Source organism: Prionailurus bengalensis, chromosome B3, assembly GCF_016509475.1.
Source record: "Prionailurus bengalensis isolate Pbe53 chromosome B3, Fcat_Pben_1.1_paternal_pri, whole genome shotgun sequence".
NCBI lineage: Eukaryota > Metazoa > Chordata > Mammalia > Carnivora > Felidae > Prionailurus > Prionailurus bengalensis.
Genome location: NC_057355.1, coordinates 58,470,332 through 58,496,886, shown reverse-complemented (window position 1 = coordinate 58,496,886; position 26,555 = coordinate 58,470,332). Strand labels below are relative to the sequence as shown.

At 45.3% G+C, this 26,555-nt stretch overlaps 1 protein-coding gene across 2 annotated transcripts in view; it reads left to right on the top strand.

The window, feature by feature from the left end:
- The first annotated feature begins 633 nt into the window (after positions 1–633).
- The window catches only part of SQOR (sulfide quinone oxidoreductase), a 48,318-nt gene continuing 22,396 nt past the window's right edge, over positions 634–26,555 (top strand). The window contains exons 1-3 of one of the 2 annotated variants that reach the window (XM_043555504.1): positions 634–880; positions 21,403–21,643; positions 24,590–24,760. In XM_043555504.1, coding sequence (XP_043411439.1) covers positions 21,410–21,643; positions 24,590–24,760 — 405 coding nt within the window. In that variant the 5' untranslated portion in view covers positions 634–880; positions 21,403–21,409. Of the gene's footprint in view, positions 881–2,729; positions 2,899–21,402; positions 21,644–24,589; positions 24,761–26,555 lie in introns of those variants that run through there. The other variant, XM_043555503.1, reaches the window with a different exon arrangement.

Here is a 26,555-nt window from a genome sequence, read left to right as displayed (position 1 = left end):
TCAGCATCTTGCAGTTTTCAACGTCTTCTAGCTTCAAATTGCAGTAAGGCCTTGGGGACACCCCATATTTATCATGAAAAGGTGCCGCTCCATCTGATTTGGTGAGGGACCGCTCATCTACACTTTGCAACCCCCTTGAAAGAGCAGCCAACTGAAAATGTCCAGTTATGAAGGTAGTATGGAAGACGGCGTGAAGGCTAGTGGCTGAAGCCAGCTGACCCCAGCCTGTGCCTTGAGGTGAGAGCGCGGCTCGGTCGTTTACCAGCGTTTACCAAAGCAAACGGCTGGGCTTCTCTGAGCCACGGTGGGCTTATCTGTGAGGTGTGCGCTAGGGTAGCTGTTTTCCTGGGACGTCCTGGGAACCGGGCGGGAAGCACGCACCCAAAGTGCCTGGCTTCAGTCCACAGCCCTGCCTCCACCTTTGCCCCTCCCAGTTACGCAGTGCAGGTGGCACAGGCCGGGAGAGTGGGTGGGGAAGGAGGACTTGAGGGAAGGGGTGTGGGGGGGGGAGAGTGACAGGTGGCCCCAGTGCCCTTCGCAGGCGTACGCTAGGACGCCGGCCAGTTTCCAGAGCGCCCCAGGGTTAGGGGCGAGCGTGCCCCGCGGGCAGAGCTCTGGGCCCGCGGGACCTCTGTCCTCTGTCCTCAAAGCCGGGGTCCTGTCTGCACTTGGCCTCGGCGTCAGGCTGCGGCGGCAGGCGGGGCAGCGGCAGGACCTTTCCGGACCTTTCTTGCGGGGAGCCCCGCTCTCCCCGCCTCCAGCGTCCGCCCCGGGGCCGGGCAGGCGGGCGGGCGGGGCCCCAGCCGCGGCGCCCAGCCCGGGCAGGGATCCGCCGCTTTTGCTGCGCGGACACTGTGGCCGGAAGCTCCGCTCGCCCCTGGGTAAGAGGCCTCCCGCGGCCGATCTCGGGCCCTCGGCCAGGGGAGGGGGACCGGGCGGGGACACGGATCACCCCAGAGGCTGGTTGTGGGCCCACCTCCGCCCACTCAGCTGGCACCGTGCGTCCCATGCCGCTTCACACCCTCTCCCCACCCGCGACCCCCGCCGCTCTCGCTGCCCTAGTCTGGAGCTCGGGGGTGGTGCTCGCGCTTCCTTCCCGGAGCGTCAGGTTTCGGGGGCGCGGAGGGGCCAACCTGCGAGGGGAGGTTGAAAACTGGGGTAATCCGTGGGTTTGGTGTGTGGGAATTTCTGGCGCCTTTCACTTGTTGAATGTGCCACTTAGCACCGTCCCGGGACACCAATAAGTGCTCAGCCTTGGGGACCGGAGGTTGACAGCCCGTCTGAACGCAGCGGGGACCCATTTATCCTCTGACACTGCGCGTGGGACGGAGGGGGGACTCAAGGAATCAGCTTCGCCGGGAGCAAGCAGAGGAGAGAGCATTCAGGGCTCGTGCCGAACGGGAATTGGTGGAAAGGAGAGAAAAGTTCTTTGGTGGAATCGGGCGTCTTAGCATTTGCTCTTCATCTCTTTTAATTAGGAAAATCCCAGCCTAGCTTTTTGCTCAAAGACATCGGGAGAAGAGCCTCTGCGTCTGCCTCGGCTTCTCATTGCTGTAATGTAGGGTTCTGACCCACCTTTGTGCCATGTACCCCTTTGGCAGTTCTGGGGAGACTAAGGATGCCTTCTCAGAAAAATACTTTTTAAAAGTTAAAAAAATTTTTAAAAAAATATTTATTTTGAGAGATAGAGCACAAGCTGGAGAGGGGCAGAGAGAAGGAGAGGCAGAATCCCAAGCAGGCTCCACATCATCAGTGCAGAGCCCGACTAGGAGCTCGAACTCACAAATTGTGAGATCACTATCTGAGCTGAAATCAAGAGTCAGATGCTTAACTGACTGAGCCACCCAGTCGCCCCTGAAAGGCCAAGCATTATAAAGAAAGCTATTTCCAAAGCTCTTGTCAAAATATTAAAAATAATTTATAATGTAGTAATATATGTGCGTTTAAGAAAACCTAATGCATTGGGGCACCTGGGAGGCTCAGTCAGTTGAGCGTCTGACTTCAGCTCAAGTCATGATCTCACGGTTTGTGGGTTCCAGTCGTTTGTGGGTTCGAGCCCTGCCTGGGGCTCTGTGCTGACAGCTCAGAGCCTAGAGCCTGCTTAAGATCTATGTCTCCCTCTTTCTCTGCCCCTCCCCTGCTCGCGCTCTGTCTCTTTGTCTCTCTCTCTCTCAAACATAAAATAAAAAATACCCTAATGCATTAAAGATCTGGCCTCAGTCCACAGCCCTGCCTCCCCCTTTGCCCCCCCCCCCCCCCCCCAGTTACGCAGTGCAGGTGGCACTGGCCGGGAGAGTGGGTGGGGAAGGAGGACTTGGGGGAAGGGGGGGCGGGAGTGACAGGTGGCCCCAGCGCCCTTCTGGGGATCTGACAGCTACCATAATTTTGAAGTAGTAATGAGCATAAACTGTATTTCAAGATATCGGCAACCCCTGTAATAAAAGAGAACATCTGCAGTTTTTTTTGGCAACGATCATAGGTATTGCTAATGCTGCTGTGGTTTTTGCCAACACGTACAATTGAAAAAAATGTTAAATTTCAGTTAGAGATTGGTGAAAGTAGAGATGTGATTTTTTTTTTTTTCCATTCAAGTTCACACCTTAGGGTAAGATACCCCCCTGATAGTGGGAAGGACAGTGCCCAAGGTCAGGTGACATAGCTGTGGTCTTGACACTTCCATTGACTAGCAGCATGACCTTGGCTTTGAACTTCTTTGCACCTTAGATTCTTCACTGCTCAGTGGGGATAATCATGTCTTCCCGCGTGTTTACAGTACCCAGCACTGTACCTGACACAGAGATGTGAATGGTTACATTCGTTAGAACTTGTGTGTCTTCCTCACTGGACTACAAGTTTATGGCCGTCACCATTGGTATCACCAGTCCTGGTACATGGAAGGTACTCAGTAAATATTTATTGAATGAATAAGTGGGTTGGAAAGGGTTGCTTATGATTATATCTGAAAAAACCAAAATTCATCAAGGAGACAGCTGGTGGTTTGAGATATGTCTAAAATTTGGGCTTCTCCTCCTCCTCCTTCTTCTTTTACTGGTTGAACAAATATATAAACACATCTGGAGTTGGCGAGCTTGAGATATCATTCAGGACGATAGGTTGTGTGTGTGGGTCTGTGCGGCTGGTGTTCTACCAGAGAAAATGAAATTGAATGTTGAGAGGCAACCAGGATTCCTCTGCAGAGCAGTTTCTCTTCCATCTTGCCTATGTCTAGGCCTGTTAATCCTATGTGTTGCAACACAGGAAATGTCTAATAGGGAACGGAGACAGACCCATGATGAGGCATTTCTGGGCATAGATACACATTTCTTTTTCCTCTTTGCTTCTTATCTTTCCCTGCCCACCACCCATTATGTACCTCCTCTGTGACCCTGAAGATTTGGTAAACAGCAGCAGAGGGGGTAAGTTGCTAGAAGCTGCCCAGACTAGGCCGGAAGCAAACCAGTTGCTGCTTAATTCCCAGCCTTAAAAGTCTATGTAGCAACAATTGTGGATGGTAACAGGAAGAAGAAAAGTAGGTCCAGCCAGCCCTGACGTTTACTTTGTAAAAGTGCTAAATTGGGGCAGGAAGATGGGGAGAGAACTTTGAAAGGAAGAAGAAATTTAGAACACACTATAGCTAACTATGTCTGTAACTTTGGGAAGGGCAAATACTGATGTTATGGACTGAATTGTGTCCCCTCAAAATTCGTGTGTCGAAGCGTTAATCCCCAGTGCCTTGGAATGTGACTCTGTTTGGAGATAGGGCCCCTAAAAAGGTAATTAAGATTAGAGATGATAAGGGTAGGGCTTAATCCAATATGACTGATGTTCTTATAAGAGGAAGTGACACCAGGGCAGGCCTGGTTAATACCTTTGTCATTCTCTGCTGCAATAATTTACAGCACTGATCAATCTAAGGAGTTAGTACAACAAGTATTCCCATTTGAAATATCTTTTTTTTTTTTTTTTCTGAGAGGGAGTGGGGAGGGACAGAGAGAGAGAGAGGGAGGGGCAGAGAGAGGGAGACAGAGGATTGAAGTGGGCTCTGCGCTGACAGCAGAGAGCACAATGCAGGACTCAAACTCACAAGCGCCTGATTTCATGACCTTAGCCCAAGTCAGGATGCTTAACTGAGCCACCCGGGCACCCCGCAAGTGTTCCCATTTGAGTACTTGCTTGTGAACCTCCGTTTCCCTTTCCCCCTCATTTAGAAGATCACAGCATTTTGGAAAAGGAAGGGACCTTTGAAGCTTCCAGTCCAGTCCTTTATCCTTTGCCGAAGAAAGTGTGGCCCAGAATGGTTAAGGACGAGCCCTGCCTGGCCCTGCCTGGAATGTGGACCCAGTCTCCCAACTCCCTGACTCCTGACACGCCCTCAGACAAAGCTTCACCAGGATGGGGAACTGTGCCATTGGTCAGGCATAGGACAGACATGGGCTTAGGGAACCCGGCACACCTGTTACCCAGCCTACCCCTCATTCTGTTCTAACCAGTAAAGGATTGAGTTTGTCATCCCTTCAGTCACATTCAAACAACAGATATATAACTTGTAATTAAAGAGTCTTTTCTCATTGTGTGAAGACCTCACACCCTGGATTCCAAGGAGCAATATGAGAGATTAATTGGCCAGTCCCTGTTTGTAATGAAATTCCGTGTATGTGGGACTGAGCCAGAATCCCAGCACTCCTGAGGCTGATGAGTAATTTTATGGTGATCATTTAATAGACTCCGCCTAAGCTGACCCCCTGCTGTGTGACTAGGAGCAAATTAATTGCTCATCAGGCCTCCCTCCCCAGTGTGTCCCATCTACAGTCTGGGGATGGGCTCACACATGCATGTGCAGATGTTGAAAGGAAGCCTGCAATATACTTGACTAGAGGCCAACTGTGAGTGATGGACTTGAAGGAGAGCTAAATTATGACTATTTATACCCCAGAACATGAGCCACACTCCCATTGGCTAATGCAAGCAGAAAAGCAAGGCACCCCCCCTCCCCCGCCCCATATAATTCAATCAAAACTTTTTACTTTCAGTTGAAATAATCCAGTTGACTGACTTATTTCTTCCTTTTCTGAAGCCAAAGTGTAAGAATTTTCCTTTTGTAAATAGAATTTTTATCTTCTGCGTAGCAAATATGAGGCTGGTGAAATTGTCAGTTCCTCCCCCCCTTATTAGGCTTTCTTGATTGTAAAATGCACGTAGCCTAGGGAAACTTGTAGGACACTTTTCAGCAGCAAAGGGGGCCCAAGTCCTCATTAGTAACTCTTTTTCAGTAACTCTTCAAGGACATTTATTTTTTAATGTTTATTTATCTTGAGAGAGAGAGAGAGAGAGAGAGAGAGAGAGAGAATCTGAAGCAGTTTCCATGCTCGGCACAGAGTCTGACACAGGGCTCCATCTCTCCACTGGGGGATTGTGACCTGAGCCAAAATCAAGAGCCGGATGCTCAACCGACTGAGCACCCAGGCGCCCCCAAAGACATTTCTTATGCTTTGTTCCTAAAGAGTTAGGGAACTAAAGAACCCCACTGTGGCTCTAACCCCTGAATCATCAGGAGCAGTACATGATATTTGTTTTCTGGATGATTTGCTCCTGGTCCACTACCAGAGCACTTGTTCCACAGCTTAATATTTAATGTTAAAATATTAAAATATTTAATTGTACAACTCTGTAGAGTTCCAACATGGTCCTACAGGCCTAAATGAAGATTGCTTAATTTTGTTCATTTGTTAACAATAAAGTAATCCAGTTCCTGAACGCACAGGCGGCGACAGCACCTCCATTACTCAAGAAGAGGTGTGCCAAGAGGAAGGGCGCGACCTGCATTACGCCTTTGCAGAACAGCGCTCACTGGACTTTTAGGGGGTGTGGTTTCCTTCTCTTCCACCTTGCTTTGGACCTTTACCGCACTTTGACTAATCCGACACTGTCACTTACACCCTCTCTCATTGTATCCACCTGAGCAAGGTCATGTCCACCTCCTTCCTTCTTTATCCCCTGTGGCTAATTTGTCACAAAAATTCAGTAGGCATGTGTATTCACACCTCCATCTCTGTTGTCACCTTCTTTTCCAAGCACCACACCCCCCACCCCACCTGAGTTTCTGAAACAACCACTTAGGGGATCCTTATGCCCCTGGTCTCTCCTGTTAAAACAGACCACTCTTTTATCGTTGCCGTCTCCCCAGCATCTAGCTCAATGCTTGGCACATAGTAAACGCGCGGAAATGCTGAACTCAATGGACTTGCTTCAATTTATCCTCTGTACTTCCCCCTGGGGATCTTCCAAGACATCAGTTGCATCGAGAACGGCCATTAGCAGGGACCATGAGTTCAAATGCACGCCAAGACGGAGCAGGTGACACAAATGAGTAACATAGACCAGGTGGGGCTGGGGAGAACTGTAACCTTGTGTGGAGTATAGATGAGCAATGACTGCTCAGCTCCAGCTAAGGGTTGACATGCGAGAATGTGGGCCCAGTGTTGTAAGGCCAAAAATCTGGAGGTTTGTTTCGGTGTGATAACCAAAAATTTTACTGTTGGCATTAATTCAAAATTTGAGAAAACTCTGTGAGTCAACCCAAATACATCTCTGGTCTGCATTTCACCTGCACATTGCTGCTCTGTGACCCCTAGATGGGATTGCAACTGTCCGGGGTTAAGCTCCCAGCCGAAACTTCAGTCATGTATGCTTATCCAATCTTATTTCTCTCTTCCCAGTGGACATCTATCTGCTGTAGTCTGCCCTCTTCCTTGTTCACAGTTATATGATGCTCATTCTAGGTGATTCTGCTTGCCAAACCTCAAACCTAACTCCCTGAAACTACCCCAAACAGGCTCTTACCTTGCCCTCCATGTTTCCTGTTTCATAGAATTCTTTCTTCTGCCACTTGAATGTCAACTTTGCCTTTTTTTTTCCGCCCAGGGTGCCCTTCCCACCTCTCATTGAATCATTCCTTTTCCTCTACCTTGTTCTTATCTGATTCTTTATTTGCATTTCTAATGCCCGTCCCTAACCAGGCCCTTGTCATTCACACTAGACCACTGCACTAGTCTCCAAAATGACTTCCAGAACTGGTTTGACGCTCCTCCTATTTAATTTGCTCCCTGACACCAGATTCATTTTCTCATAACTTCCCGCAGTTCCCCATTTCTCAAAATGGATTTTCAGTAGAAAGCCTCAGTGTGGCCCTTTATTTTATCTTATTATTATTATTTTTTAATGTTACTATTTATTTTTGAGACAGAGAGAGACAGAGCATGAGCAGGGGAAGGGCAGAGAGAGAGACACACGCACCCAGAATCTGAAGCAGGCCCCAGGCTCCGAGCGCTCAGCACAGAGCCCGACACAGGGCTCGAACTCACAGACTGTGAGATCATGATCTGAGCCCAAGTCGGACGTCCAACCGACTGAGCCACTCAGGCACCCCATCAGTGTGGCGCTTTAGAATCAGGCTGTGATATTTTTTTCTTGTCTACTTTTCTACTCCTCTGAACAGCAGCCAAATCTGGTTGTCCTTCCATCGCCCAAACACATTCTGGGCCTTTCCACCTTATCAGCCAGCGTCTCTGGGAAACAGTTGGCACACTCAAACATGTTATTTAGAAGGATTTAATAAAATAACTATTTGTAAAGGTGTGGGCAAAGTTAACAGAAACCAACGAGAAGGTGAAGCAATCGTATTGATTTGAGGCCTGAAAAGAGCAAAGAGAGGACGTGATTACCAGAAGCCTGAGAAAGAGCTGTAGCTGAGGGCCACCCCACAGGAAGTCAAGGCTTTTGGCTGAGCAATACACCCCAGTGGAAGTTAGAAGACAAGAGAGGCGAGTTGATGCCTCACAGGTCAGCTCTCAGGGCTCTGAGCAGGGCAGAGAAGGTTGGAGTGAGCTGTGCAGGGAAGTTACCATATCATCGATTCATTTACTTCTGCTATTCCCTCCTCTTGGTGCACCCTCCCAAAGTGTTTCCACTTGTCAAAATGCTGCCAGTCTTTTGCCTCCTGCTCAGATTCTGTCTGTCCCACTAAGCTTTCATTGATTACTCTTTCATCAAAATACCTAAGGTGTTTGGCTTGTACTGATTACATTGCACTATAGTCACTAAAGTTAAGGGTAGTTAGAAGTGTGCACTCCATTCTCTTACTAGCTTGGGAAGGGATACAGGCTAGAACTTTGCGTTTTCCTCCACACTCAGTAAATTTTTTTGGAATGAATTAAGTCTCACCTTCATTCATTGTGTGTGCATCTGGCATATAAGGGTATTGAATAAATCTGCTCATCTCTTAATTCATTTTTTAAAGCAAATATTACTGCTGTGGTCTGAATGTCTGTGTTCCCTCCAAAACTTATCTGTTGAAATCCTGGCCCCCAAAAGTGATGGTATTAGTTGGTGGGGTCGTTGGGAGGTGATTAAGTCATTAGCCTTCACGAATGGGATTATTGCCTTATCAAAGAGGGTCCAAAGAGATCTAGAGCCTCTTCTAACATGTGAGGACATGGGAAAAAGGTCCTCACTCATCATGCTGGTGCCTTGATCTTGGACTTCCCAGCCTCCAGAACCATGAGAAATAAATTTCTATTTATAGGCCACCCTGTCTCTGGTATTTCATAGTAGCCTGGAAGGACTAAGGCAATTACTGAGATCCTTCATTGTGGCAGGTGCTGTGCTAGGTGCTGGGACTAAAACAATGAGCATGTTACATGAGGTGTTTGTACTGACAGGGCTTACTTTCCAGGGGAATGGAGTACATGGTATTCCTTTGTCCCCTTATTATTATACCCTCCTGAAATGCCCTGCTCAACGTCCAGCCCAGGTCCTAGCTGCTCTAGTCCCTTCAGCCCAAGTCGATTCTGTAAGTCATGTTGCCTTCCTTGCCCTTCTAGGAACTTTCTTGTGGTCACTCAGTCATTTGTTGGCATTTTGATGCATCTTTTTTCCCAGAGAGATTGAAACCTCCTGGTGGTTTTGGACTCTGGTGCTAGACTCTGGTTTTATCTATCCCCACTGGACCATTCCTGTCATCCTCTGGGATGGTCAGGATAGTTGGTGGTAGCAGGCAGAAAACCTCTGTAGTCTACCAAGAGGGTAGCACTAAACTCTCTGGCCACCTCCGTAGGAACAGTTGCCAAAAAATTTGGTACCTTTATTTTCTACACGTCCACCATCTCTGGGTTAGTGGAAGGAGTGTTAGGATTGACTTCCAAAAATCTAGGTTTATATTCAAGTTCTTGGATTTAACTAGAATGTTACTTAAACTTCTCTGAACCTCATTTTCAGCATCTATAAATGGGAATAACAACACCTTCCTCTTGACATGGTTGTGATGATTAAGTAAGAGGATGCATTAGTTTCCTATTGCTGCTATAGCAGATTCCCATGGACTTGGTGGTTTAAACAATACAAATTGCTGTTCCTACAGTACTGTAGTCCAGCAGTCCAACATGGGTCTCACCATAAATCCAAGTGCCAGCAGGGCCACATTCGTTTTGGAAGCTCCAAGGGAGAATCTGTTTTGCTCTGTTTTATTTTTCTTTTCCAGCTTCTAGATGCTGCCTTCTTCCATCTTCAGAGCCAGCAACTTTATATCTCTCTGACCTTTTTTCCAAGAGTCATGCCTGCCCTCTGGCTGCAGCTAGGAAAGGTTCTTCACTCTTGAGGATCCATCCTATTCATACATGGGCCCACCTGTATAACAATGCAGACCACTTTCCCCATCTCAATGTCCTTATGTTAATCGCATCTGCAAAGTCCCCTTTGCCTGCAATGTAACATATTCATAGATTCCAGGGAATCTTTGGTGGGGGGGCAGTTATTCTGCCTGCCGCAGTTCATACTCTGGCTCCCCAAAATTCAGACTTATTCCATATACAAAATATATTCCCTCCAAGGTCCCTAAATAGGTCCCCTATTAGAGTATTAACTACGGCACAAAATCCAATTTGAGTCTCATTAGCTCTGAAGTCTCAATTTCATCTACTGAATAATCTAAATTACGTGTGAGCGAGGCTGTAGGGATGATCCATCCTAGGGTTCAATTCCTGTTCATCTGTGCGCCTATGAAACTAAAGAAACAAGTTATCTGCTCCCAAAATACAGCGGTGGGGTAGGCATAGGATAAAAGTTATATAGGCATAGGATAAAGGTTCTGCTTGAAAAAGGGAAAAAGTGGAAGGAAAGAAAGGAGTCACTGGTCCCAAGAAATTTTAGAAATCCAGTTGGACAGGGGCCCCTGGCGGCTCAATTGGTTGGGTGTTCGACTTCAGCTCAGGTCATGATCTCACAGTTCGAGTTTGAGCCCTATGTTGGGTTCTGTGCTGACAGCTCAGAGCCTGGAGCCTGCTTCTATCCAGTGTCTCCCTCTCCCTGCCCCTCCCCCACTCGCACTTTGTCTCTCTCTCTCTCTCTCTCTCTCTCTCTCTCTCTGTCTCAAAAATAAAATAAACATTAGAAAAATAAAAATAAAATCCAGTTGGACAAATTACATTCGGTTTCAAGGCCTGGGAATAATCCTCTGCGGCTCTAGGCTCCACCCACTGGGCCATCCTTGGTTTGTCACCAAATATAGTGTGTGGTTGCCAGTAAGTAGTCCTAGTTCATTTTTGCTGAACAATTCTTCCTTTAGTTTATCTCTTTTCTTTCACATTTTCCTAAAGGAGCAAGAAGAAATCTGGCTGCACCTTCAACACTTGCTTGAGAATTTCCTCAGCTAAATGTTCAATTTTATCTCTTACAAATTCTCCTTCTTACATAACTGTAGGACAGAATTATCTTAAGCTTTCTGCCCCTCTATAACAAGGATCCTTTTTCTCCAGTGTTCAGTAATATGTTCCTCACTTCATTCTAAGCCCTCACCATCAGAGCCTTTAATGTTTATATTTCTACTAATTGTCTGTTTCTGGTGCTCTAGGTGGTCTCTAAGATGATTTGTTTTTTTTCTCTACTGTGCTCCTTACTTCTTTCTGAATCTTACCCAGCATGGTGGTAATTGTGGTACACTAAGAAAGATTTTTTAAAAAAATATTACTCAGCAATGATGCCAATGGTCCAGTTAAAATTTCTTCCAGCTTGGGGTGCCAGGGCGGCTCAGTTGGTTAAGCATCCACCTCCTGATTTCAGCTCAGATCATGGTCTCACAGTTCATGGGTTTGAGCCCCGTGTAGGGCTCTACTCTGACAGCATGGAAACTGCTTGGGATTCTCTCTCTCCCTCTCTCTCTCCGTCCCTCCCGTTTTCACTCTCTCTCAAGATAAATAGATAAACTTAAAAAAAAAATTCTTCTAGCTTTTTCATGGCTTATTTTTAACATTCTAATATTTAAATTAGACCATATCATATCAAAAGAAAAAACTTTCCCCTGGAATTTGGCTCACCCTTATTCTTGGCCTACATTATAATTAGGTGGCAAAGCTGTGTTCTGCCCTTAGCACCTGAAGCTAATAGACTGGGACCAGGACCAGGACTGGGGTGGGGAGGTGTCTGTCCAGCAGCACAGGTCCTGGTGTGTAGTAGATTCTCAATAAGCACTTGTGGAAACAGTCTTAGCATCATATAGATTTCATGTAACTCTACTCTTTCCATAAAGATATACTTACACATTTAGCACAGCTAAATATAATTTAATTTGCAGACCTGTTGTGCGGGAAATAAATCTGTAAATAAAAAGGTAGCTTAGATTATGTTTCCTGATTTTTGGTTCTGCAAATTTAGCCACTGCATGATTGAGACAAATTTAGTATACGTATGAATGTGCACATGTATTTCTATCCTGTAGAAAACTTGCTCCTTAAACCCCTTTCTGAGCAACTCTGGCTAATGACACTTACCCTCTATCAAGAGTAAAAGGACAAAAAGGATGGGGAGACTTTCCTTGGTGGAGAAGATCACTCGTTTTAGTAGAGCAGGTGATAAATATATGACAAAGGAAAGGAAGGTCCAGTGCTCTATTCTTCTGGAGTAATTATTGCATTAAAAAATTATACTGTAGCTATGTTATTTACTTGTAAAAATTTGACCCAATCACCCACATAATTATAACATTCCACAGTAATATGTAATTAAATTGCTTTTTAGGGGAGCCTGGGTGGCTCAGTCGGTTAAGCGGCTGACTTCGGCTCAGGTCATGATCTCGCGGTCCGTGAGTTCGAGCCCCGCATCAGGCTCTGTGCTGACAGCTCAGAGCCTGGAGCCTGTTTCAGATTCTGTGTCTCCCTCTCTCTGACCCTCCCCCATTCATGGCTCTGTCTCTCTCTGTCTCAAAAATAAATAAACGTTAAAAAAAATTAAAAAAAAATTCCTCTCTCCCTCCCTCTCTCCCTCTCTCTCTCCCTCACTGCCACCTGCCACCTGACAGTTAAATGCCTGCCACCTGACAGTTCAACAGATATGTAAGGAGGAGCAGAGAAAAAAAATTTGTTACACATATAAAATCTTCCAACACATCAGGAGATGACCGCTATGAAGGAAGAAATTGTTCCTCAGAGTTCCCCGGGAACAGGAGCAAGATACCCCCCATTGGGCCACACGGGGAAGCACCTGGTGGGTCAGTAGGCAGGAAAATTGAGGGGAAAGCATGGGCAAAATCTATATTTTTTATTATTTATTATTTTTTTATTTTTAAAATAGTTTTTTATTTTTTATTTTTAAAAAGCACTTTATTTTAAAAAAATGTTTATTTGTGAATGGGAGAGAAAGAGAGTGCGTGTGTGTACGCAGGGGAGGGGCAGAGAGTAACGGGGACAGAGCATCTGAAGCAGGCAGCCAATGTGGGGCTCAAACTTTTGAACCAGGGGATCATGACCTGAGCCAAAGTCCGATGCATAACCGACTGAGCCACCCAAGACCCCACAAACCTATATCGTAGTTTTTGTGAGGCAGGGGGAACGAGATGACCAGGTTTGGGGTTGGCTAATTTGAATAAATTTTAGTGGGCTTTGGGGTATAGGGGCTACCCCAGTTGCCTGATGTCTGGTGGTAGAATAATTAGGGCAGAAGGATACTGCTTTCTGAAGTGTACAGCCAGATGGGGGAGGTGGTTGGGAGTATGGGCTCCCCATGGGTTGGTTTACATAATAGAGAGGTGCTCCCAGACAAGTTATTTACTGTCTTAAGGAGTTAGCTAGCACTGGAGGGGCAGTCTCTCTAGGATTAGCAAGTCCCCCAGATGTCAAACAATCCTAAAATACAAAAAATTAAAAACATTATTAATACAGTAGGACTCAAAACACCTCCAGAAAGATTTCATGAAGTGTCTAATCCAGTGCCTTTGATATGTACCACAAATAGGACTGCATCATTTACTTGAATGCCCTTCAGATTAAGATGAGATCATATTAAGGAACCACAGTATTTATGAGACAATGTTTGGCATTTTCTTGAGACCCAAAAGTGGTACTAATCCAATCGTAGTAACAATTTCTTTCCTAAGATTTTTCTAGATTTGGATTTGCTGTTTTATAGGTTAAGTCAGAGGGTATGATAGGTAACTTTATGTGTCAACTTGCCTGGGCCACAGTGTGCCCACACATTTGGTCAGACATCACTCTTGTGTGTCTATGAGGGTGTTTTCTTGAGGAATCCTTATGCAGATTGCCCTTCCAATGTGGGTAGCCTCATCCAATCAGGTGAAGATCTGAATAGAACCAACAGGCTGACCCTCCCACTAACAGAGAATCTTTCTTACCTGATTGCCTTGAGTGGGAACGTTAGTTTTCTCCTGCCTATACTTGGAACTGAAACATGAGCTCTTCCTGGGTCTTGAGCCTGCTGACCTTTGGACAGAAAGTGCACCATTGGCTGTCCTAGGTCTCCAGCTTGCTGACTGAAGATCTTGGACTTGTCTGCTTTCATAATTGTGTAAGCCAGTTCCCAGGAGTATTCTCCATGTCATAGGGAAAATGATGATGTTTGCTTTCGTTCTCTTCCTTACTCTTTTCCGTCTCCTCTGGTTGAATCCCGATTCTATTTTATTTTATATTTTATTTTGTAATTTAATTTAATTTAACTTAATTTACTTATTGGCTGTGTGCCCTTGAGAATGTAATCTATCTTCTAGAACTTTTTTCAGTTGTAAAATGAAGATAATGTGTCCACCTCAAGTGCCCAGCACAGTGCCTGGCACTTAGGAATGTGCTGTAGGGCAGTGATGGACCAGTTTTACATTAGGGATCCGGATGTAGCTTCAGATTGTTCAGAGAAGCCGTGTTGTGTTGGGAAGGGGTGGGAGGGGGATTGGCAAAACTCAGAACTGGTAAAAGGAAAGGTTGGCAAGTTGTGAGTCCCAGGCAGGTGGGTGGGCAGTGTGCCCTAAAGAAGTGCTGTAGGCACTAGATGCGGATTTACCCAGAAGCAACTGGAGTTCAAGCTTCAGGGGCCATCTCTTGTATAGGTCCACCTGCGTGCAGAGCGGGGGGTTCCAGGAGGGGAGGGGTAGCCAGGCTGTAACCAGGAATTATTTCTATGCTTGTATTTCTGATAAGTTGCCTCAAAGACAGATCAGAAGAAAGAGTCCTGAGTCACCAAGAATCCAGACATTTATTGTGATTTATTTTCTCATTCAAAATTAACATTAACTATCATATCTAATTTTGTATTTGTAACTTCAGTCCCTAAGTTGTATAGGCTTCGATGGCCATAAAACCAGGACTGGAGTCCTGCCCCTCTGGGAGATGGTATGTGTGGCCATTTGGGGTTGCAGGATTCTTCTGCCCTGCCCTACCCAACCCAGAACAGAGGCTGTCCCGGGATCTGGAGCCCGGAGAAGGTCCCTCTTCTCCTCTGAACTGTGAGCTCTGGCTAATGCCTGCCTTGCTACCCCAGGGGATATTCAGAAAAAGTTGTTGTTCACATAAAGTATTCATCATGGCTCCAGCCCTGATGCGGACTCATTGTGTGAGTTTTGGAGGATCACCTTGCCTCTCTGATCCCCAGTTTGCCCATTTGTAAAGTGGTATCCATACCTCCCATGCAGGTTCCGGTGTGGGCCCTGTGAATTGTACAGCTCTGTGCACGTGGGAGGGAAGTATGATTATAATTATGTTGCTATTACCTGTATTTCTGTTATCTTGCTATTACTTGAAATATGCCCACAACTTACCATTTCAGTAACTAAAGAGCAAAGTCACTGCCCACTCTGACACACCGGTGTTTTTATTTTTTTATTTTTTATAAACATTTATTTATTATTAAGAGACAGAGAGAGACAGAGCATGAGCATGGGAGGGGAAGAGAGAGGAGGAGACACAGAATCCGAAGCAGGCTCCAGGCTCTGAGCTGTCAGCACAGAGCCCGACGGGGGCCTCGAACTCACAAATTGTGAGATCGTGACCTGAGCCGAAGTCGGATGCTCAATGGACTGAGCCACCCAGGTGCCCCTGACACACTGGTTTTTAATTTTTGTTTTCTGCTGTTTCTTCTTCTTCTTCTTCTTTTTTTTTTTTTTAAGTTTATTTATTTATTTTGAGAGAGAGAGAGAGACAGACTGAGAGAGGGAGAGGGAGAATCCCAAGCAGGCTCTGTGCTGTCAGGTTAGAGCCTGATGTGGGGCTCCAACTCATGAACCATGAGATCACAACCTAACCTGAAACCAAGAGTCAGACAGTCAACTGACTAAGATACCCAGGTGCCCATTTTTTATTATGGAAACTTTTCAATATGTACAAAAATACACTAACATGGGGAATGCCCTCATATATCCGTAGTTGGCTTCAAATTATTATCAACTCATGGCCAATCTTGTGTCTTCTAAGCTCCTACCCACTCCGCCTTAAGCAAATTCCAAATCATTTCAATTGTAAGAATTTCAGTATGTATTTATAAAAGATAAGGGCTCTTTAAAAATTATATCAGTATTATTGTTGTATCTCACCCCTCTCCAAGAAATGTAATTTTTTTACTTTTCAGTTTGTAGATTCCTTCCCACCCCTCTCCATGGGGCAGAAGTTACTTTAAATTTGAACATAAATAGAATTCAGCTGTGAGGCATGTTCCCTCAACTATCTCTTAGGTCTAAAACTGTGAGAACACCCAACTGAAGAGTTAGTTTGAATTAAACTCTGCTGCTTAAATTAGTGCTATAACCTTAGGTAAGTTCTCTAACCTTATACTAAACCTCAATGTTCTTATCTGTAAAATGGGGATACTAACATCTCTTTTATAAAGTTATTTTAAGGAGTCTCTGAGACGGTGTCAGTAAAGTACAACCAGTAAATACTCAGTAAATGTTAGCTATTATTATTATGACAGTTTCTCCCCACTTCTTCCTATCAAATCCTGTCTTCTGGGAGTAATTGGTTGAGAGCTGTAACTGGTGATAAATAGCCTAAGGGCTGACTTAAGTAAATAAGCCTAGAGAGCCCAAGGGCGAGGAGCAGATGGGAGAGGAGGAACCTTCCAGGAGTCCTACCACCTGGGCACTAGGGGCAAGCCCCACCTGTGCTGCGTGGACAAGGCTCACTTGTGTCTCGGAGACTGGGACCCACAGGGATTCAGACCATCAGGACATAACAGCTCGGAGTAAGTTTGGCCCAGGGAAGCTGGAGGCCGAGTGGTAGGGTGGGAGGAACAGAGTGGGTGACCAGAGCTGGAGGCTGTTCGTTATCTATTTTTTGCTTTGATTTTGGAAGTGTTCTACAAAGCCGACAAGTTGAAGGTTGGCTTTGTGGTTATTGAAACCCGAAGCAAGGAGGGCCCTGCTTGATGTCGGCTTGAGGTAAAATAATTGTGAACCGTACAAAGACCCACTGTTTCCTCAAGAGCAAAAGTAGCCGCAAGGTTAAGTACAAGTCTTGCTGGCCCCATGGATCTTTCATTAAGAATGCTCTGAATAATCCTTACTTGGAGGCCCGCTCTGTTTGAACTCAGCCAGGTGTCCTGACACCCATCGAGTGTCATGTCATGTGCCATGAGATTAAGGAGATTTTGACACAGGCGATCTGCACTGCCTGTGCAAGAAGGGCCAGCAGTGGGAAGGCGTGGAGGCCCAAAGACTTGTCTGGACCGCGGCCCAGAGCCCGCAGTCAGGGATGTAAGTAGGAGATGCGGAAGAGACCGACTTCTCCTTTCAGGCAGCAGGGATTTTACTTTGCTTAGTTAGGCTACAGATACAGCAAAGCATTTATTTTGATCCCTTAAAGGAGGCACTTGATTTAGGATTCACTGAAGACTGTTTATCTAACTTCAAATAATGAAATTATTTAATTATAAAATCTATTGCATGCACATGTTAAATGAAAGTTAAGTTTGCCTTATTTATTTTTTAAAAGTGTGTGTTTCACCTCTTAAGAATGTAGCGATAAAGTGGCTGTATTCTTCTGTATCATTGGTAGTTAATTCTTGTTTCTTTTTTTTAATTAAAAAATTATTTATTTTAGAGAGAGAGAGAGTGTGCACATGTTGGGGGAGGGGCAGAGGGGAGAGAAAGAGAAAGGGGGAGAGAGAGAGAGAGAGAGAGAGAGAGAGAGAGAGAAAATCTTAAGCAGGCTCCACTCGAGGCTTGATCCAATGACCCTGGGATCATGACCTGAGCCAAAATCAAGAGTCAGATGCTCAACCAACTGAGCCCCCCAAGTGCCCCTTAAAAATTTTTTTGTCATTTTATTTATTTTAGAGAGAGAGAGAGTTAATTCTTATTTCTTAACCTCACCAGTTTCAGGGTACCTTTTCAAGAGACTATGTATGAAATCATGTAAGATTTATGCTTCTTAGTTATTTGGTTGACAGAAATTATCTGTTTCTTTTCTGATCTGATCCAATGACTGTCATAAAAGGCCAGCTCAGCCCTGGCCTTTCTTTTCTGTTTGCTTTCTGGTTAAGATTGTGTGACCGTTGCTTCCTTTGATTGTCTGGTTGTTTTGGTTGTTGCTATAGACTTGATTTAGGTCAATGTCAGACCTTCTTATTGGTTCCTGTGTAATGTTTTCTGACACCACTTCTAGCACCAAATATATGGTTTTTCCAACACCAATCAGTTCTCTGACACCAAGTGGGTGTTCAAAAATTCAATTCTGATGTTAATTCCCAGAATTAAATCAGACCCCACAGGTTAAGGGCGCAGCCACATAAGACTGCCCCCACCTCAGATGTCAGCTGCAAATGGGGGTCCCAGGGGACCCACACTTCTGCCTGGCTGACTACAAGTTTGGGGGCTCCCATGATCCCCACTCCTTAAGTTTTGACAGTTCACTAAAATGATACACAGAACTCAGGAAAACACTTTACTTATGCTTACCAGTTTATTATAAAGTTTGTTTCAACACGGAAACAGCCAGGTTGAAGAGAGCATAGGTACCGGGGGTGGGGGGGGGGTAGGAGCCAGGTAGCGACCCCCGCCCTCAGCACTTCTGCATGTTCACTAACACAGAAGTTCTTAGAATCTTGTTCAAGAGTTTTTATAGAATCAGTCCCCATGTCATTCTGTTTGATGACTGTTATTAATGAAGCTGATAAAACTGTTTGAGAGGACTTTGCATTTACAAATATCGAATCCAGAAACAGCCTATGGGTAGCTGCTGAAATGAAACAGAACTAGTTTTCTTGGCTGAATGAGGGAAATATTTGCGTGGACTCTTCCTCTTTCAAGAGAAAAACCATGGCGTGTTAGGCTGGAAGGGAATGAGGAGGTTAAATGATGTTGGATGGAGTGGCTGGAAACCAGGAACTTAGCCAGGCCTCCTCCTAGATCACTATTGTTCAGCCCTTTCCAGGAGGTTTTAAGATGTAGTGTCAAGACCATGAAAAAATGGTTTCTCTTTCTGGGAAGTGAAGGGTTTTGCTGTGATTCTGTCATTTTGTGGATAATAGGAAAAGGCAGAATGTGACAACTGTCTGTTCACCATAAAACATCTTCTTTCCCTACCAAACAGCAACATCCAACTTGGTGGTTTCCTCCACTCCTCAGTCATTTAAAAAAAAAAAAATCAAATTGAGTGATTTTTAAAATTTAAAAATCTAGAGTTCATTAAAGAACACTTGAGAAAATCACACAGAAAAAAGAGGAAAAAGCCAATTATAGTTATATCAAAACATTAATATTGAGGTGTCAGTACCATAAAAAAAATAGTTTGCCTTCTCTGGGAAGTATGGAAAATATATGTCTGGATTTTTTTCCTTTAACATCATCGCATAGGCAGTGTTTTGTTGCTGTTGATAAAGATCACAGAGACAGTAGAGTACAGTGGTGGTTTAAAACAGAGGCTGTGGCACCAAAGTGCCTGGGTTCAAATCATGTACCAGCTCCCTGGCTCGATTTTATCATCTGTAGAATGGAGATGATAATGGCATCCAGGTCACAAATTAAATGCTTGTGTAAAGGACTTAATAAATGTTACTTATCAAAATAAAGATTTTATTATAACATTAACATATGTATGTAGTAGACACTTTATAAAACACAGAAAAGCAGAAAAAATCAAAATCACCCATTATCTTACATAACCATACTTAACCTTTCTCCCTGATGTTTTGACGTTCAGACTGCTATTCCCTGCCCCTCCCTACCACATTAAATTGAGTCAGTCATAAATTCACGTTAGTTAAAACTGGGTCCCGAGCCTTCTCTGGCCAATGTGGAGTCTGTAGTTTTTTCTGTAACCAGGATGTAATCAGAGCCAGTCCACAAGCCACTTAACTGAGGGTTCACCATATTAGGAATAAATATGTGAGAAATACTTGTGTAAAGGTTTTTTTTCTTTAGCATTATTCGTTATTTCCTTAGTCTGGAATCCCAGAAATGGAAATGCAGGGGCAACGGCTGAGAAATGTTACTTTCTAGAAGGGTCACACTGATTTTAAACTTCTACTACAGTTTATGAGCCTGCCCCACTTACTGTGGGCACCCAAATCCGCCCACCTCCCTAGCTTGGAAGTTGTGTGTTTGTGGGGGGCAGGGAGGGGGTGGTGGGGTGGGTACCCAAACCCTGGAATAGTTAATTCTAATTAAAATCAGCACTTGGCTCCTCCTTCCTACTAGGTTGATTCTGCCTCCTCCAGAGCCTTTCTTGCTTCCTTTTATATCCTTTCCCCCTCTTGGCTTTGTTTAATCCCCTCGTGTAGCCGCCTTCTTTTTTGTTGGGGGAAAATCATACCATTAAATTGTTCCCAGTAAGAAGTTAGTGACCTCAGCAGCTGGAAGTGTTATCCCCCAGCTGTGTTTGCATTTTAATAAAGGGTTGTTGAACCCAGAGGACTAAACTTGATGGTGAAATTTGGGCCACGGAATACCCAGAGAAGGTGATATTTTTGAGTCTGGGCCCTTCACCTATTGGTAAGTAGGTGGCATCCAAGGTGTAGGGCCCCTTCTGTGGATGGGGTGAAGCCAGGGCCAGTTTCTGAGAAGCTTTCACTTTCTCACTGCCACTGCACTAACGGCTCAGCAAAGAGACACCTTTGCCTAAAGGTAAAGTGTGTCTCTGGGGGGAACTGGGAAGGAGAGATTGTTTACTGAATTGGATATAATAAAAGACCAGTCAGCAGCATGTGCAGATTCTTTACATAAAATATAACTTTATGATACCAGGCAGGGCTCCTTTTATGGCCTTTTAATCACCGGGTTGCAATTACCAAGGGTGTGGAGAGCTTTTGCTTATGTACAGCCAGTGATTTGATTACACTGCATGTCCGTGAGCAGGCGGAGCCACGAGGCCTCTGAGTGGGGCCAACAGCCCTAGTTACCTTGCTCTGAACTCCAAGTTGTAGAAGGTGGGTTTCTTCTGGACTGTTTCTGTTTCATCAAGATCTGGGGTGCTCTTTATGGCAGGGAATTGTACAGGTGTCTCTTCGTGGACTCCTACATCTTTGATGGGCTCAAAGGTCAAAGAAACAGTTGTAGAGTGTGCCTGAGAGGAGAATGGGTGACACCCTAGGTTTATGGATGGACAAGGATAAGCGTTGGCTAATTATTATTATGATTATTATTATTTTAAGTTTATTTATTTATCTTGAGAGAGAGCAAATGAGCAGGGGAGGGGCAGAGAAAGAGAGGGAAAGAGAGAATCCCAAGCAGGCTCCATGCTGTCAGTACAGAACCCAATGTGGGGCTCCATCTCATGAAATGTGAGATCATGACCTGAGCCAAAACCATGAATCAGACACTTAACTGACTGAGCCACCCAGGCGCCCCAGTGTAGGCAAATTATTAGAACTTAAAAGGTAAGTTCTAGTTCAAACAAAAGCCCTAGGGGTCCTGAAAGAAGGAGGGAGAATAATAGGAAGCTTAGCCAATTATTAGCTATCAGTGGAGTGTTCCCAGGAGACTTCTGACCACAGCCGGATGGGAATATAAGGGTCTTGAGAATAGACAGTGGGAACCAACTAGAGCTGGTCAGACGCCAGCCCCCCCTTCCTGCATGAAAGAAAATGTTTTAGTCCCATAGGGTCCCTACCTTACGCACAGCCTTGTCTGCTCCTTTCCAGCCTGAAGATGACCCCATTGGCCACTGCGGTGTCTGGCCCCCGGGCCCGGCTCTTTGCCTGCTTCCTCAGGCTGGGTACTCACCAGGCTGGCCCACTTCGGCTGCACACAGGGGCCAGCCTTGCAGCCAAGAACCACTATGAAGTGCTGGTACTGGGTGGGGGCAGTGGCGGGATCACCATGGCTGCCCGCATGAAGAGGAGAGTGGGTGCAGAGAACGTGGCCGTTGTCGAGCCCAGTGAGGTAAGTGTCCTTGTTCTGAGTATGTGATTGTGTGTGCACGTGCACCTGTGTGTTCAGGGGTAGGTCATGGATGGCTGTCAGGCACTGTGTCGTCACGTTCCCAGATTAGTGCATCTTCTTCTGGGTACAAAAAGCAGGCTGTCTAAAAGGACTGGGAGAAGGTGGAGAGAGGGAGGGAGGGAGAAAGAGAGAGAGAGAGAGACAGAGAGGACAGATCTCTGGGCTGTTATGGTCTTCTTTGTGTTAGTTTCTGAGCATTGCTATAACAAATTATCACAAACTTTGTGGCTTAAAACAATAGATTTATTTGTTCACAGTTCTGGAGGCTAAGGTGTAGGTAGGGTGATGCTCCCTCTGAAGGCTGTGGAGGGGAGAGGGAGTCAGTCCCAGGCTTCTCTCCTAGCTTCTGGTGGTTGTGGACCATCCTTGGCATGCTTTGGCTTGTAGCTGCTTCATTCCAGTCTCTTCCTCCATCTTCGCGTGGCCTTCTCTCTGTGTGTCTTTAGTGTCTTCGTCTGACCTTATTATAAGGACACCAGTCTTTGGATTTAGGGCCTATTCTAATCCAGTCTGACCTCATCTTAACTTGATTACATCTGCAAAGTCCCTATTTCCAAACAAGATCACATTCACAGGCACTGGAGGGAGGACTTGAACATATCTTTCTGAGAGAGACAGTTCAACCCACAAAAGCTTCCCAATTCCAACCTAGCATCCAGAGGAAAATCGGTGACCATGGTACTTTCCTTTCTCCGTTCTAGTCTGGAGAACGGGTGATGAGTTGAGCAGCAGGGAGGCCTCTGGGAAAGGTGTTAGTGGGTTTGGGAAATTTAAATGCGAAGGTTTACAAATAGATAATAAAGCAGAAAAAGGTAGAGATACCAGAAAGGAAGTTGGGAAGTGTTTGTATGGCACTATTTCATGTACAACATTTTAAGGTGGTCCTCAAAGCTTCAGCAAAGCTTCAGCAAAATGATTCCAGAGTTTTGGGGGTTTGACTAAGGTTTCCTAAGTTACTAGGTATGTACCCATTGGGGCCTGTGCCCTTGGGAGGGAAGCAAAATGGATCCAATGCCTGTTTGGTGGGGAGGGTAGGTCAAGAAAAGCACACACCTTTTCAAGAAGTCTCCCCAGTTCCTCATGCACTGCCTAGGGCTTTGTTGTAATCTCTGTTGTAATCACTGTATGCTGTGATCTGAGAGTAGAGTAGAGGGGGTGTGCCCTACCATTTTCCTTTCTAAAGTGATTGATTCAGGATCCATGTTAAAAAATTTTTTTTTAAATGTTTATTTTGAGAGAGAGAGAGAGAGAGAGAGAGAGAGAGCAAGCTGGGGAGGGACAGAGAGAGAGGGAGACAGGATCCAAAGCAGCCTCTGTGCTGTCAGTGTAGAGAGGGACGTGGGGCTCCCACAAACTGTGGGATTGTGACCTGAGCTGAAGTGGGCCACTTAACCGACTGAGCCTCTCAGGTGCCCCTGGATCCGTGTTTTAAATGACAGTGATCTGAGAGCTCTGTCAGGGGCCTGTGGTGTATTATAGCTAAGCCATGGGCAGGTCTCCCATTGGGGTTACTCTTTGTATGAGGGCTCTTCTGAAGCAATGGGCACAATTTAGGAGGCCAGAATCCTGGCCTCCTGGTCCTTCCCCGTGAGGAAGTTTGGGACAGGAGTCTTTCAAAGGTGCTGCCAGGGGCTCAGGGGTTTGGTACTTTCCCTCCTGTGTCCTGTGTTGTGATTGGTGGAGCTGATGCTTGTGTGTAGTCTGAAAAAGAGTCCGGGCTTCTATTTTTATTCCTTTTTCTGTTCAAGATGGAGTTGAAATGAGTAAGTTCTCACCATTGGAGGCGTCTGCCCCCTCGTCTTTGATCACATCCATTACTAGCTGTAGGGAGATTGCAAAGCCATTTGTCATATCCTCTTTACTGCTCTGTGGCTGGCAACTCTGTCCAGCCAGATTAAGGCGTTTTGACAGTGTTGAGAGTTCTTGGTCCCCCAGGCCACTCCATGAGTGTATTGGGATTCTCAGAAGCCATTAGATCAATCTGCCCTTTGCCCATGAGTCTAGAACTTTCGAAACTAACTTATATCAAGAGAGGACCATTTGAAACAGGAGAATTCCAGGACACAGTGGGAATTTGGCATTATAAGGTAGAATCTGGTGCCTACCGGCTTCAGGTGTAAAGCCTCAGAGAGAAGAGGAGGGTGTACTGGGGCTGATAGGGAATGTATGTAGTCTTCCATGGGCTTGGGAAACACAGTTGGAAGTTAAAGAAGTTTTGAGGGGCATCTGGGTGGCTAAGTCGGTTAAGTGTCTGACCTCAGCTCAGGTCATGATCTCGTGGTTCACGAGTTTGAGCCCCACATTGGGCTCTGTGCTGACAGCTCGGAGCCTGGAGACTGCTTCGGATTCTGTGTTTCCATCTATCTCTGCCCCTCCCCCACTCGCACTCTGTCTCTCTCTTAAAAATAAATAAATACTAAAATTTTTTTGTAATTAAAAAAAAAGAAGTTTTGAGACTCCTCAAAAATGGTTATAAACTTTCCAGACTTACTGTAGTCTCCAAATGCTTCTAAGGAACCATATTTAGGATTCTAGGCTTGATTTTCCTTTATGTCTGTGTGCGTAAATGTATCCATCATGTATATGTATGTATGCATGTATATATAACATGTACGTGTTAAGCACCAAGTCAACTTTGAGCAATAAATAATACAATGGTCATGAAACATAGTTGATGGCTTTTTTTTTTAAATGTTCTTGGCAGAATTCTTATGTTGGGTGACTGCCCTTCAAAGCTTAGCATAATGGGAGACACCAATGGAGGGAGGAGGCTAAACTTCTAAGACTTCTACTTGTGATGATCCAAGGGTTGGAAGGGAGTAACTGAGAGTCTATATCATGCCTTTAATTTTAACCCTTTGAATCACCAAATACTTTGCTCCTCAGAGACATTTCTACCAACCAATCTGGACGTTGGTGGGTGCAGGTGCCAAACAGTTATCCTCGTCAGGCCGTCCCACCGCGAGTGTGATACCATCTGGAGTAGAATGGATCAAAGCCAGAGTGATTGAGCTGAACCCAGACAAGAACTGCATCCACACGGACAATGGCAAGGAGGTAACCACTGGGGTCCTTTGGCTTTTGTTAATCAGGGCTTGTGTTAATGCCCAACAGTTACCAAGCTAGACAGCTTCGTGGAGAGAGAGCAACATATATGAATGTGTGTTCATGGATGTATGTGTGTTGATACAGCATGAGGTGGGAAAGCATGTGGTGATTGGAGGATGGGGTAGACAAAAGGACTGAGTGATGCTGAATAAATGAACAACTAAGACATGTGTTTGTTGAACACCCACTGTTGCTCTGTTGCCTGGTACAGTATCTTGCATCTGAATGTTTATTCAACAAATACTACTGCTATGTGTTAAAATAGCAGGCACCTCCCTTCTTTTACCTTTGAAACAGCCAGCTTCTTTACCTGATGGCTGACCTCCCAGAGGAAGGGGATGTGGGAAAATATCCATCCCAGTTACACCAGGGGTTGCTATGCCAGAGTGATGAGGGACTGTGTGAGTCTGGATTGTACCAGGGCTAAGAAGATTTTCTGTGGCTAGAGCTTGAGGCTCTCAAGTGTTCAGTACCATTTAGAGTCTCCTCCCATCACCCAGAGATCAAAGCCCCTGTGTTTGACTGAGGGGATGAGGGCAGATGGTGAGATGATGGGCTCAGGAGGCATCTGCAGTGTCATGTCCTCTTGTCTGTTGCCATGCTCATGGCTGTGGCAGGCGGTGCACTCTGGCATTTTCACAGAGCTGTAGAATCTGGAAGTGGGTGGGGATCTGAAGGGTTTCAAGTCCAATCCCTTCCTCTAAGCAGGGGCTCATTGGTTACAGGCATTTGTAACCCTTCCTTGGGTCATGGATTTTTCTGAACACTTGAAAATAAGCCCTGTATAGAAAATTCACATACATACCAAATTTTGCATTTAATTTCACTGAGTTCAGAGATTCTTGGTAGCTTTTTTCTAAACCCAGATCAGGAGTACCTGCCTTATAGCGTTATTGATCTTTGGCTCTCTAGCCAGCCAGCCAGCCTGCTTGTCTGTCTGCCTGCCTGCCTGCCTTCCTCTTCCCACAAATAATTATTGAGTATATTTTCTACTTTGAGAGAGAGACTGTGAGCATGATGGTGTGTAAGCAAGAGGGGGAGGGGCAGGGGGGGGGAGAGAGAATCCCTAGCAGGCTCTGTGCTCAGCACAGAGTCTGACTCGGGGCTCAATGATGACCTGAGCTGATATCAAGAGTTGAAAGCTTAACTGACTGAGCCACCCAGGTGCCTCTTTCCCTTCCCTCTCCTTCTCTCCCCTCCCCTTCTTCTTTCATAAGCTCTATGCCCAATGTGGGGTCAAACTCATGACTCTGAGATCAAGAGTTGCATGCTCTACTGACTGAGCCAGCCAGGTACCCCTATTAAGCATCTTCTATAAGCTAGATACAGATTTAGGCATGAGTGAACAAAAAGAAACAAAAATCCTTACTGTCCTTGATTTTATATTCAAGTGGGGAAGGGCATCCAATAACTAATAGACATAGTAAGTAAATTATATAGTGTGTTAGAAGGTGATGAGTATTAGTGAAAATAAATACAGCAGAGTAACTGAGATTGGGGCACGTGGGGGAGGGATTGAATTTAAAATGGGTTGGTATTTACATGTCCCAGGGTCAAGGAGCTCTCTGATAACAAGTGATCCCTCTCCATTTTTTAGACAGACAGACAGACAGACAGACAGACATGTTATATGAAATTTTTGCCTTTACTGAGTCAGAATCCATTCTGTAACTACTTTCATACTCTTCGTTAGACCCCCAGGGTGTTATTGGCCTCAATAATTTCTTGTCCCTTGTTTTATCCT